The sequence below is a fragment of the Elephantulus edwardii genome, unplaced genomic scaffold (genome assembly GCF_000299155.1).
Source record: "Elephantulus edwardii isolate Elephantulus edwardi_28Jun2011 unplaced genomic scaffold, EleEdw1.0 scaffold00006, whole genome shotgun sequence".
Classification (NCBI taxonomy): Eukaryota; Metazoa; Chordata; class Mammalia; order Macroscelidea; family Macroscelididae; genus Elephantulus; species Elephantulus edwardii.
The window spans coordinates 33,871,398-33,883,631 of NW_006399756.1; the positions used below are offsets into that span (position 1 = coordinate 33,871,398).

Sequence of the window (12,234 nt, forward strand, 5' to 3'; positions counted from 1 at the left end):
AGTAGGATGCGGAGCACGAGCTTCGGCTTTGCTCTTACCTGCCGCCTCTCCAAATAGTCAGAGAGTCCCGCAGCCTCCGCCGTCGCTCCCCACCGGCCCCTCCAGCTCGGCGCCCGGGCCGGAGCGGCTCAGAGCGATCCGGCACGGCCCGCGGCCCTCAACAGCAGCCGGGGTCCCGGGCCCCACGGCCAGCCCATCCTTGACCACATGCGCATGCGCACGCCCCGGAGCCGGGCAGCCACGCCCCTGGACCCGTCTCGCGGAAACCTGGGAAAAGAAGCTTGGCCCTCGGGGCGGGCCTCCGGAGATCACATGATCACACGCGCCAATTGGCGCGTTTGTTATGGAGGGCGGTACATCTGCATCTGGCCAGTAGGAAGTCTGTCTCGTGTTCATCCGGGTCCTGGGACCTCTGCTGTCATGGCGTCCCCCACGCGGTACTGCGTCCCAGGTAAGCGAGCCCTGTCTGCGGTCCTGGACCAGGACCGAGGCGGGCAGTCTGAATGGCTGGCATCTCCCGGGCGAGACCATGGCTGATGCGACATGTTTTTTTCTGCAGGCGAACGTCTGTGTAATCTGGAGGAGGGCAGCCCCGGCAGCGGCACCTACACCCGACACGGCTACATCTTCTCGTCGCTTGCCGGCTACCTGACCAAGAGCAGCGAGAACGGCGCGGTAAAGGCGCGGCTGTCCCTGGGCTCGTCTCTCAGCCAGTGGTTTCGGGGCTCTGGGGAAGGGACTCTGGGAATGCGTCCTTAAATCATTGCTAGTAGAAAAACTTTAATCTCTACATTGTCCCATCTGTCTATAAGCCAATTCTCAATATCTGTGTTCTTCTCACTCGCTATGTTATGCGGCCGACCTTTGGGTTGAGGAGAGCAGAGACGAGCTAAGAGTAACCCAGCCCAGCTGTGAGCTGTCAGTTTTTGAGAGTTGACTGTTTTGGAAGTTCATCAAACCTCACTCGCTCCACTTCATTCTATACAATCTTTTTTTTTTTAAATTTATTATTTTTTGTGTTGTGTACCGTCAAATCGGATCTGACTGGTACAGGAGGAGACTGCCCCTCCTTCTCCAGCAAAGGATCTGGTGGATCATTCTGACTATCTTGTCTCTTCTTTCACACTCGCTCACCCATTCATTATAGTTGAGTCTGAATCGGTTTCATAGGTGACCTGCCAGCGGGTTTTCAGAGGCTGTAAATCGCACGGGATGAGATTTACTTTCTCCCGTGGAACCACGGTAGATTCGAACCATCTGAGAGGCGCTGCCTTTGGATTAGCAGCGCTGCTCCCCCGGGACTCTGCCACCAGAGGTCGGCCATTAAACCGTCTCCTGTCCTGTGTCTACAGCATGCTCCTCCGCCTCCCCCTGACCCCAGTTAACTCAGTCTTCATTCATTTAATTCTTATCCTTCTGGGAGAGAAAGAGGAATAATCTTCTCCTTTAAAACCTGCTGGAGGGTCCGATATGGGTTGGTTCTGATTCGATGGCACAGAACAACAGTGCTTATCCTCTTGCCTATTTTGTTACTGTCTGTAGTATCATCTCAAAGAAAAGTTCCCTGACCCAGTAGTTGAGGAAAGAGGTTATGTGGGTAGTTTTCCTTATTAAAAATGCAAACGACTGTAATCTTTTCCTTCCAAGTTCTCAGCAGAGTTAAAAACTCTGCTGTGCCCTCCCTCCACTGTTGTTGTGTACCATGGAGTCAGAACTTACTCATAGCTGACCCTCCAGTGGGTTTCCAGAGATAGTAATTCAACGGGAGAAAATTGCCCATCCTTCTTCCACAGAGCAAATGGTGCATTTGAACGGTGTGTGTTTGGGATTGCAGCACATATTCTTACCACTAGTCCACCAGAGCTCCCTATCCTCCACTAGACTCCTAAATCCCTAGAAAGTGGGCCTCCTCATCATACCCTTAGCATCTCCCACAAAGTAAATAATCCAGTTTGTCGAATGAATACTATCCTCTAGTTCTAGAGGCTGATCCAGGATTCTTAGCTCAGAATCAGCTAATTGGTCTTTGAAGATGCAGCTTAAAAATCGGTAACATAGTAGAAAGAGAATTCAGAATTAAAACATGTAGGTCCCTGCTGCAACACATGTAGGTAGCCTACGAGTGAGAAGCTGCACTGCAATCCTGAAGGCACGCAGTTGGAATCCACCAGCTGCTCCACAAGAGAAGGATTGACAGTCTCCTTCTGTGCGATTAACTGCCTCTGAAACCTGCCGGAGGGTCAATTCTGACTTGGTGGTACACAACAACAAGGTGCCTGCCAACTAGGCATTGATGGTTAATGTTGTCATGTGCCTTTGTGCAGGAACCAACCCCTAGCAGACCCTCCAGTGGGCCTTCAGAGGCAGCAGTAAATTGCATGGGAGGAGGATGCTCATTCTTCTCTCACAGAGCAGCTGGTGGATTTGAACTGTGTTCTTTGAGATTACAGCACAGCATTTTACCAGTAGGCCAACAGAGCTCCTAGACCTTGGTTTAAAAAAACTTAAACTCTTAGTTTTAAATCCTTCCTCATCTTTAAAATGAAGGATTTATTATTATTATTATTCAGCCAATTTCATTTTAATATACATAAATTTGTTCATCAATGTCTGTTGAGCACTTTTATGTGCTAAACGGTACCACTGTTGTTGTTGACCATCAAGTCGGAACTGACCCATAGCTGGCCCTCCAGTGGGTTTTCAGAGGCAGTCAGTTGCACGGGAGGAGATCGCCCATCCTTCTCCTGCGGAGCAGCTGGTGACCTCGAACTGAAAGCCTTCAGGATTGCAGGGCTCTGGTAGCCTAATGACAAGAGACTGCACTGCAGTCCCGAAGGCATACAGTGCAAGGCCACCAACAGCTTCGCCTGGAGACTCAGCTATGAGTTGATTCCAACTCTGTGGTACACAATAACAGCAACAAACAGTGCTGGCTTCTGAGGGCCTAGTAATGAACCATATACAGGCAATCTTTCATATCAAGGGGCAGAGACACAAATCATAAATGCCCCAGTGAGTGTACGGCTACAGGTGTGATGAGTGCTTTGGGGGATAGCTGATAAAATCTTGAGACATTGAATTATCTATGATTATAGGCAGTCTAGGGAGCACTGGTAGGAGTTGTGGTGTTAACCCAAAGGGGCCATGCCACTGCTCATTCAAATCCACCAGCAACTGAGCAGGAAAATGGACAGGCTATTTCCATATGATTGGAGACCCTATGGAAAGTCAGGTATGAGTCAGTTCTGATTCAATGGCAATGAGTAAGTTAGTGGCAGGCATTAAGGTTGCATACCCAGAAAATCCCCAAAAAACTTTATTAGAACTAATTTGGAATGGTTATATTTTCTGGCTACGATCTTCCCATGACCCTTTGGTCCTCTCATCTCCTAGAACTACTATGAACTTCTGACTTCTACTTCTGAACTATATAAATCTATAGTCAGCCATCTTTATGACCCCAGCTGTGGACCAGGGGATTCCTTTGTTACCCTCAAGCCACAGAAACCTTTACTCAAGGTTTACTCAGTGGCCAAGATGCCATTGGTTTTGTTTGTTTGTCTTTATTCTCTCTGTAGCTTCCTGTGGTGTCTGTGATGAGAGAAACAGAATCCCAGTTATTGCCAGATGTGGGGGCTATTGTAACCTGTAAGGTAAGTTGGTTCTATTCTCCCTACAAAAGATACTTAGTACTAAAATCATCATCATTCTAGAGAAACTACTCAGCATGGTGACCACTAGTCTTCTGTGACTGGAAAAGGTCAGCAAAAGAGAGGAAGAACTTGAGTGACGGAGATTGATTCGGTTACAGTGGACTCTCAAGTATGGCGGGGATCGTGAGCATGGCACAAGATAGGGCAGGGTTTTGATCTCTTGTTCATAGGGTCACTGTGAATCTTAATTGATTTGACAGCACCTAGCAACATTTGTTAGGAGTTCTGGTGGCCTAGTCCATAAAGAGTTGCACTGCTACCCCAGAGGCTGCCTCTCCTTGGGGGTTCAAATCCAGTAGTGGCTCCTCCAGAGGAAGATAGCCTTTCTCCTCCTGTGCAGTTTACAGGCCTGGAAACGGAAACCTGCTGGAGTATCAGCTCTGAGTCCATTCCAACTTGATAGCAGTGAGGTTTTGTGAGTATAATGATATGTGTATTATAAATAATAGAAATCAGTATTTGTAATATTTCCAATGCTGAGTAACCACTTCTGGCTAGTGGTTGCTATATTGTATTCTTCAGTATTTCTGTCACCCTAAAAAAATGCATTAACACGTTGCTGCACACTTTTTAAATTGATGACCGGGCTTAGAAACACATTTGCCGTAATTTGCGGCAACATGTTAACTGTACTATTATTATGTGACACAGTTCTGTCTGCCCATTCCCATCCTCTCCTAGATTAAATTAATTTACAGCTATCATTTTATCTCATTGTAAATTGTTCTAACTGAAAGTCTGTGATTCTGAAAGTAACTGGTGAGACAATAATTCAGATATTACACACCAGCTGAAGTACAGACTTACTTTCTAAAGTAAATTCACTAAATGCACATCTTAGTAAGATCTGTTACATGTCTAGGTTTTCTGTAATGCCCTCTGTCTTTTTATGTTAAACTTCAACGTCTGTCCTGCATTTCCTCATTTTCTTTCCACAGTACACAATGGAAAGTCCAGAATGGCTCTTAGTCCACTTCACAGATAGCATTTGTGCAGAGATAAATGGGAGTTAAGTTGCCTAAAGTAATATACTTAGTAGGATTGTTCAGACTAAAACCATTGTAATTGCCACTTATTGCTGCCTCCTTGAACTCAACAACTGCTGATTTTCTGGTGCTAATCCTTTCTTCTGCAGGTCTCTAGCATCAACTCGCGCTTTGCCAAAGTACACATCCTTTATGTGGGGTCCACACCACTTAAGAACTCTTTCCGAGGAACTATCCGGTAGGAAGCATACTTGTCTTCATGTTTGTCTCAACACCTGGAGTGAGATTAGCGTTGAAGGAGAGACTGTAATTTGTAAGAACAAATGCAGTTATTTTTGGCTCTTTTTTGTGCTTTGATTTTCTGCCAGTAGTGGGGGGAAATATGAGCTGGGACAAAAGGAAAATGTTAAGGAGAGAGGGTTGAAGAGTAAAGCAGAAAGAACTGAGCAGAGATGAAAAGGAACAGCAGCATTCATTAATTCATTCCTCCAAAACAAAGTAGAATGTGTTAAAAGAAGTGTCTCTTGTTTTTTCTTGAATTTATTTTAAATCCCCAAAGGTTGTAATGTTGAGAAAGTTAAAACTAAAAAGCTCAAACTCACTTCTGTGGAGTTGGTTTTCACTCCTGGTCAGGCCTTCCACTGGGTTTCCTAGGATGTAAATGTTAACAAGTGGAGACTGCCCATCTTTCTCCTGTGGAACTACTGGTGGATTCGAGCCACTGGACTTGCTTACAGCTTTTTGGTTCACAGTGCCACACTCTCTGGACATACCAGAGCTCCTTTGGAAAGATTAGTGAGTGAGATGGTAGATTAATTCTTGGAGATCTCCTTGGAGGTTCTTTGAGGAGGAATAAACAGTTCTTGTGAACCAGGTAACTGCAGAGCCCCACTCTGGCCTCAGGATTCTCTGTGGTTCTGTAGTGCTTCTGTTCAGATTCTCCTGAGGCAGCAGAGTTTCTTAATCTTTCTGATCTGGTCAAATCTAAAGTGTTACTCTTTAGTCAGTGATACTGACCTCACAGCTCTCTGTGGTCTGTTTTTCTCTCCCAGTGAGAACTGGAAATGCTTCCCCACTCTGCTCCTCTGGGTGGTAGCCAGATCCCAATTACAACTTGTTTGATCTGCTCGTATAGCTCTTTGCTAGGACTCTGAGGGATATTTCTTTCTCGGTGATAATTAATCTTTCTGTTAATTATTTTTTTTATAGAAAGGAAGATGTCCGAGCTACTGAAAAAGACAAGGTTAGTTAATGATCCTTTCCTCATCTCCAATTCAAGAAATCTCAGTTGTTTTAAATAACTATTCTAATAAACCTCAAAGATCCATAAGGAATGTGTCGTGCACAGAAGTTGAATGTGTTCTCCTGCTATAAAGAGTGGAATTTACTTCAGTGTCCCTTTTTTTTTTTTCCTTCTCACTGTGTCCCTTCTTCTGTGTATAATTTTTGTTCACTCAGTTGAGTAGAGAGACACTAACTTGGTTTTTTTGTCTTTGAAATGAAGTATTTATTTATTCATTGCTGTCCCTCCATTTACTCTGGACCTTTTTTTTTCAATTATTGTTTTGTATGTGTGTGCACCGTCAAATCGGATTCAACTGGTACAGGAGGAGATTGCCCCTCCTTCTCCAGCAGAACATCTGGTGGATTCAAACTGCGTGCCTTTCTGATTTCAGTGCAGCTTCTTGCCACTAGGCCTCCAGCACTCCCTTACTTGGACCTTTTAAGAATCAATTACAGGGAGCTCTGGTGGCAAGAAGCTGCACTGCAGTCCCAGAGGTACGTGGTTCAGAGAGTCCTAATCAGGTTACTGAATCCAGAATAAGTACTCCAGTTATATGATAATGCCGTATATTGTACCTAGGGCCACTATGAGTCAGGACCGAATTGATGACACGTACTAACAGCAGCACAGGGACAGTAAAACTGACCTGGGTACCAATGACTTTCATCCTTTGGCGTTAGACTGGCTCCATCCAGAAGGATTAGTTGTTTCATGTACAGCTGAAAAAGAGCTTTCACATAATCTTTCTTTACAGGTTGAAATTTACAAGAGTTTCCGACCAGGTGACATTGTATTGGCCAAAGTCGTATCCTTTGTTCTCAGACTTCTGGTTTCTTGTCAAAGTAAAGAAACAACACGAGTAGCTCTAGGGGAGGGAAACTTTATCTCTTCATTTTCCTTCACCAGTTGACATGACTAGATCTCTCTAGGTGATGCGCAGTCCAACTATCTGCTGACCACTGCTGAGAATGAACTTGGAGTGGTGGTGGCCCACAGTGAGTCAGGTGAGTCACGTCATGAGCTTTCCTGGGAGCCACGCTTTAGTCTCGGACTCATTTGTTCCCCACCACCACCCTTATTTCCTTTATTTGTAAGCATCTAGAAAATAACAGGGGTAGATACTTCTAAGATTGGAGGGATTCTCCTTATGTAAATGCGTGAGTGTGGGCTCCCTCTATAAGGCATTAGAATAAGCAAAGCTTTCTTGGGAAAGGTGGGGGACGCTTCTACACTTGTCATGCCCAGCTGAGAAAAGAAGGGACTCCAACAAATATTTTCAATCTTAACTCCAACAGCAGTTTTCTCTTTCCAGGAGTCCAGATGGTTCCCATCAGCTGGTGTGAGATGCAGTGCCCGAAAACCCACACTAAAGAATTCCGGAAAGTGGCGCGAGTGCAGCCTGAATTCTTACAGACCTAACTAAGAGGCCACGTTTCGCTCCATGGAGGAAGGTGATCTCATTCGGAAGGTCGTGTATGAAGGTGGCGTCAAGGTGATGTCTTCATTCAAGCAGCTAACACTTCTAGAACATCAGCCAGAAACTTACTCTGTGATTGGAGCATTTTTCACTATGAACCTCTCAGTGGTGCCCATTCTCTGGAGTGGTGGAACTTTCCATTTGGAAGCACCAGCAAACAAACTGTGTAATGTTAAAAATAGCTTCTGCCTCCTGAGACACCGTAGAAATGTGTGCTTTTTACTCTGACAAAGAAAACATTTTTATTAAAAAGATTTTATCACTTCTGCTGTCTTGAGCTGGTCAGTGAATCCAAATGGCATCCTGACATTTAGAACAGGAGTTCAGAATCACTTGATAAATGACGCTCACTAACATGTATCACAGGCTTGTTTTCTCTGGACGAAACCTGATCTCCAAACTTCCTTTGTTTTGTATTTGACTTGGAGCCTGGGCTTGTTTAGTACTTAACTGTGTGGCAGGCTTTGGGATCAAACACTTCATATACGTTTCCTCACAGTATTTTATTTTCATTTAAATTTTTATTGAGATATATTCAGGTGCAGTTATAGGAAAGAATACAGAGAGAGATACTGTACAGTATGCCTGGTTTTCCCCAATGGTGACGTTGTGCAAAATTTTCATATAACAAATATTGCAACCAAGGTGTTGGCATTGCCACTTGAGCAAGTTCTTTTTCTCTCTTAGGGAGTCTCTTTCATCATCTGGAATCATGTGACCTACCTCATGGGGTCTTGTGAGGATGAAGTATATAACTGATATATACTAATGATTTTGGATTTTTATAGATAGATACATAGGCTGGATTCTCTACAGAAGCAAAACCAATTAAATAAATGTGTGTATGAGGTTTCTTTCAAGGAAATTATTTGGTTGCTTATAGAGGCTGGCAAGTCCCCGGCCTGTACATCAGATCTCACTGGAGAGAAAGGCATCTGAGGAAGCCAATGAGTAAAAACTGAGTGAGTCTAACCATCTCTGACACAAGTGACCCTTTGCCACAGGTACTGTGTCAATATATCTTATCCAGGGTCTTCCTCTTCTGCACAACCCTCTACCCTTCTAAACATGATATCCTTCTCTAAGGACTGATCCCTCCTGGCAAGGAGCTTCATGTTTTGCCTCCAAAGAACAAACTGGTTTTGCTCTCTCCAGAACAGACCTATTCTCTTGGCGGTCCATAGTATGTTCAATACTCTTCTCCAGCACCACAACTCAAAGACATCAATTCTTCTGTCATCTTATTCGTTGCCCAGCTTTCAGATGCATAGGAAGCAACTGAAAAGACCATGGCCTGACTGATATTATTATTCTTTAGCACTCTGGAGAGATCCTTGATAACAGATTTTCCTACTGCAACTCATCTTTTGATTTCCTGACTGCCGGTGTCAAGAGTGTTGCTTCTGGATCCAAACAAGATGAAATCATTAGCAACTTTAATCCCTTCTCCATCTATCATGATGTTGAGGTGCAATTCATATTGAGCTGCAGCAAACATTTCAAGTCCTCAGTTTCAGCAAGCAGGGTTATGTCATCTGCACAATGCAGGTTGTTGGTGAACTTCCTCCAATCCTGAGGCCACATTCTTCATAAAATCCAGCCTCCCAAATAATCTGTTTGATTAAGCTCAGAGAGTTTGATTAACTTGTCCCAAGTCACACATCCACCAAGTGACAACACAGTATTCAAACCCATAGCCATCTGACTTTCTCCTGTGCCAATTAAGTAGACCCTTGGGCAGTGAGGTCTTTCAAATTGACACTGATTCATTGATTGTCGGTGCTTATTGGATGACCTCAAGCATTCAATAAATACATAGGAAGAAATTATCTGTCCTACTTGCCACTCAACAAGGTAGTCAGACCACCCACGAGAGAGACATACCTCCCACCTTTGGATAAACAGCAGTACTCCTTACAGACTCCCGCCAGAGCACACTTAATACAGTACTAGAAATAACCAAAAGGACGTGAGATTATTGTACACTACAAACAAGTTGTGGCCCAACTAGACTTCATTCTTACATTGATAGTTTCTCGTTGCAAGTAGTATACACAGTGAAACCTGTGGGAGCCAGAACTCAGTGAGTGAACTCAATGTTTTGCTCATTTTCCCCCTTGGACATTTCTGTCTTACCACATTTCTTTTGCTCTATGTTAGTAGAAGATACTTGAGTTTTTCTTTTAATAGCTTTCTGCCTTACTCCAGGTGCCAGCATTCCTAGGTTTTACTGTAGGATTGGAGCTCTGATGGCCTGGTCCATAGGGAGTTGAGTGGCTAACCCAAAGACAGTGCCTCTCTGGTGGTTCGAATCCATCAGCAGCTCTGAGGGTGAAAGGCGGGCATTCTCCTGTGTGATTCACAGCCTCCGAAAACCCGCTGGAGGGTCCACTCTCAGCCGGTTCTGACTCAGTGGCAAGAATTTGGAGTTTACTGTAGGATTTAGGTAGAACACCTGGTAATTTCGTATTATTGAAGCCAGTATGATCTGGAAACTTATATTCCTAGAAATAAAGCAAAAATGTAAAGCTGTACCAAAAAATGAGCAGCTTTTCCCTAGCCCCAAAACTTCATGGAGTGAACCTAAAGCAGATGTGTGTGTTTTAAGCTTGACCGATAAAGCTAATGTGCTAACCTCATTAGAAACACTGTCTAGAAATAGTCATTTGTCTCCTAGTGATGATAATTGGTATTTCTGACTTTTATCACAGTTTCTTCCCCCAAAGGTGGGAGTTCTAGTTTTGATCCTTTAAGACACCAGGAGTTGAGTGTGATGTGAATTCCAGGGACGTAAGAATATAAAGCGGTGAGACAGAAGATGTGAGACTGGGAAACAAGGACAGCCTAGCCTCCTAAGAACTAGGAAACAGCCTCTAACGGTGGTCTGTGCATCTACTCCTCTCCTTTGTTCACTCAGGAACTTGATTTTACCAGATTCTCCAAAGTAGTACTGACCTTGGAGAGTGAAGCTTGGAGCCACAATGGCAACCCACAGGGAGGCCCTGATCAAAGTCCCAGAGCCAGTTTAGGGTACAATTTAGTGGCTCGATTTGAGCAAGATACCACTTTCATTTTCATTGTAAGACTTATTTCTTGAGTGCCTAGACCTCCCAGTCTTAGCTATATTTCCTGCGCTTTAGTGAAAATGTTTGCTTAGAAGCAGTCAGAATTTGCAAAATCACTCTTTAAAAAGACACAGGAGAGTGGCTTCTAAGCCTTAGAACACATTTCAGTTAATTCCTAGTTAATAATACTCTCTTTTTTTCAACAACTTGATGTTCTGAGACACTACCCTGCACAGTCCAGGGTGTGCTGAGAGCAGTTGTGTTCAGGTGGGCTTCTGGGAAAAGGAAGAAAATAAGAGAACAAGTGTAGACAGATTAGACAGTATGAGGGTTCTATCATCAGACTTTCGATAGAACGTCCACCTTCCTCACTGTACGACATGTTTCTAGAGACAAGAATTTTTTTTTTTTTTTTTTTTAGGGACAAGAATTTTTACAACATCAGTCTGGAGACTAAGGTGCACCTGACTCAGGCCATAGTCTTCACAATTGCTTACTATGTGTCAGAGAGCTGGACAGTGAGTAGGGTGATAGAGAATTGAGGCCTTTGAACTGTGGTGCTGGAGAAGAGCATTGACTGCTAGGAGAACAGGTTCGTCCTGGAGAAGGTGAAACCAGACTTCTCCTTGGAGGCAAAGATGTTGAAGCTCTGCCTGACATACTTTGGACATATTACAAGGTGGGAATCAGTCCTTGGAGAGGGACCATGCTTGGGCAGGTGGACAGATGGCGCAGCAGAGGAAGACCCTCGAAATGGATTGATTCTGTCACTGGGGCAATGGGGGTAGGTGTGTCAGAGACAATAAGGTTGTCACAGGATAAGAGCAGAGTTTAGGGCTGTTGTACATAGGGTCACTATGAGTCACAAGCGACTCTACACATAACAACGAGTCTCCTTAGAATGCAAAGTTTCATAGAGTTGGGTAAATGAATGAGCTTTCTAACAGCTCTCTTTGCTCTGGACTCAGTATCTCCACTTTGATGATTCATGACAGTATCTCTTTCATCATTTCACCAATACTGTCTAATCACAGTACGGTTGAAATGGATTCCATTTTAAATTGGCTGCTGATGCCTGACCTCCAAGAAAAGCACCTTGATTTTATCAGAAGGCTGTTGTCAGGTTCCATCACCTCCATCTCAGACTACCCCTACCTACAAGAGGTCAGTTGACCTAAATTATGGGATGCAGTTGCACAGTCACTGTGTCCTTCCTTGAGTTTTTTCTCTCCTTTGCTGACCCCCTCTCTACCAAGCTTAATGTCCTTTTCGAAGGACTGGCCTGTTAAAAGACTCAAGACAGTCAAAGTCATTGCCAGTGAGTTGGAACCAACTCATAGCTCCTAGCAGGTTTCCAAAGCTGTAAATATCCTGGGAATAGATTGCCCATCTTCCGCTTTCAGAGCTTCTGATGAACTGCCAGAGACTCTTTAACTCTTTCTGTTAACTCTTTTTTTTATTTTTTTATTTTTTCTGTTAACTCTTTAGGTTAACAGAACAACACTCTGGACTGCACCACTAGACCTCCCAGCAGAGTGGGTTATTTGGTCTCAACCTGGGAGTCATATTTTCTTTTTATAATTTTAATGAACATTTACAGAGATTGAATGAGTTCCTTGTTTTTCAATGCAGCGTAGTATTCCATTGTGTGAATATACCATAGCTTCTCTATCCATTCGTTTGTTGATGGGCACCTGGGTTGTTTCCA

The 12,234-nt window shown here is 44.0% G+C and overlaps 2 protein-coding genes across 2 annotated transcripts in view; one reads left to right on the forward strand and one right to left on the reverse strand.

Moving 5' to 3' along the window:
- The first annotated feature begins 420 nt into the window (after positions 1 to 420).
- EXOSC1 (exosome component 1) lies at positions 421 to 7,403 on the forward strand. The gene is made up of 8 exons (XM_006880069.1): positions 421 to 451; positions 560 to 675; positions 3,579 to 3,653; positions 4,849 to 4,937; positions 5,909 to 5,942; positions 6,739 to 6,789; positions 6,904 to 6,988; positions 7,297 to 7,403. The coding sequence occupies exons 1-8, from the start codon at positions 421 to 423 to the stop codon at positions 7,401 to 7,403; spliced, it is 588 nt and encodes a 195-aa protein (XP_006880131.1).
- Positions 7,404 to 10,749: 3,346 nt separating this feature from the next.
- The window catches only part of PGAM1 (phosphoglycerate mutase 1 (brain)), a 34,783-nt gene continuing 33,298 nt past the window's right edge, over positions 10,750 to 12,234 (reverse strand). Inside the window, exon 7 of the mRNA XM_006880202.1 lies at positions 10,750 to 10,801. Coding sequence (XP_006880264.1) covers positions 10,750 to 10,801 — 52 coding nt within the window. The remainder of the gene's footprint in view (positions 10,802 to 12,234) is intronic.

Coding starts and splice junctions, on each gene's coding strand:
- EXOSC1 (XM_006880069.1), top strand. CDS start 421: ATGGCGTCCCCCACGCGGTACTGCGTCCCAG. Junction 452..559: donor CACGCGGTACTGCGTCCCAG/GTAAGCGAGCCC, acceptor TTTTTTCTGCAG/GCGAACGTCTGTGTAATCTG. Junction 6,989..7,296: donor GGTGGCCCACAGTGAGTCAG/GTGAGTCACGTC, acceptor TTCTCTTTCCAG/GAGTCCAGATGGTTCCCATC.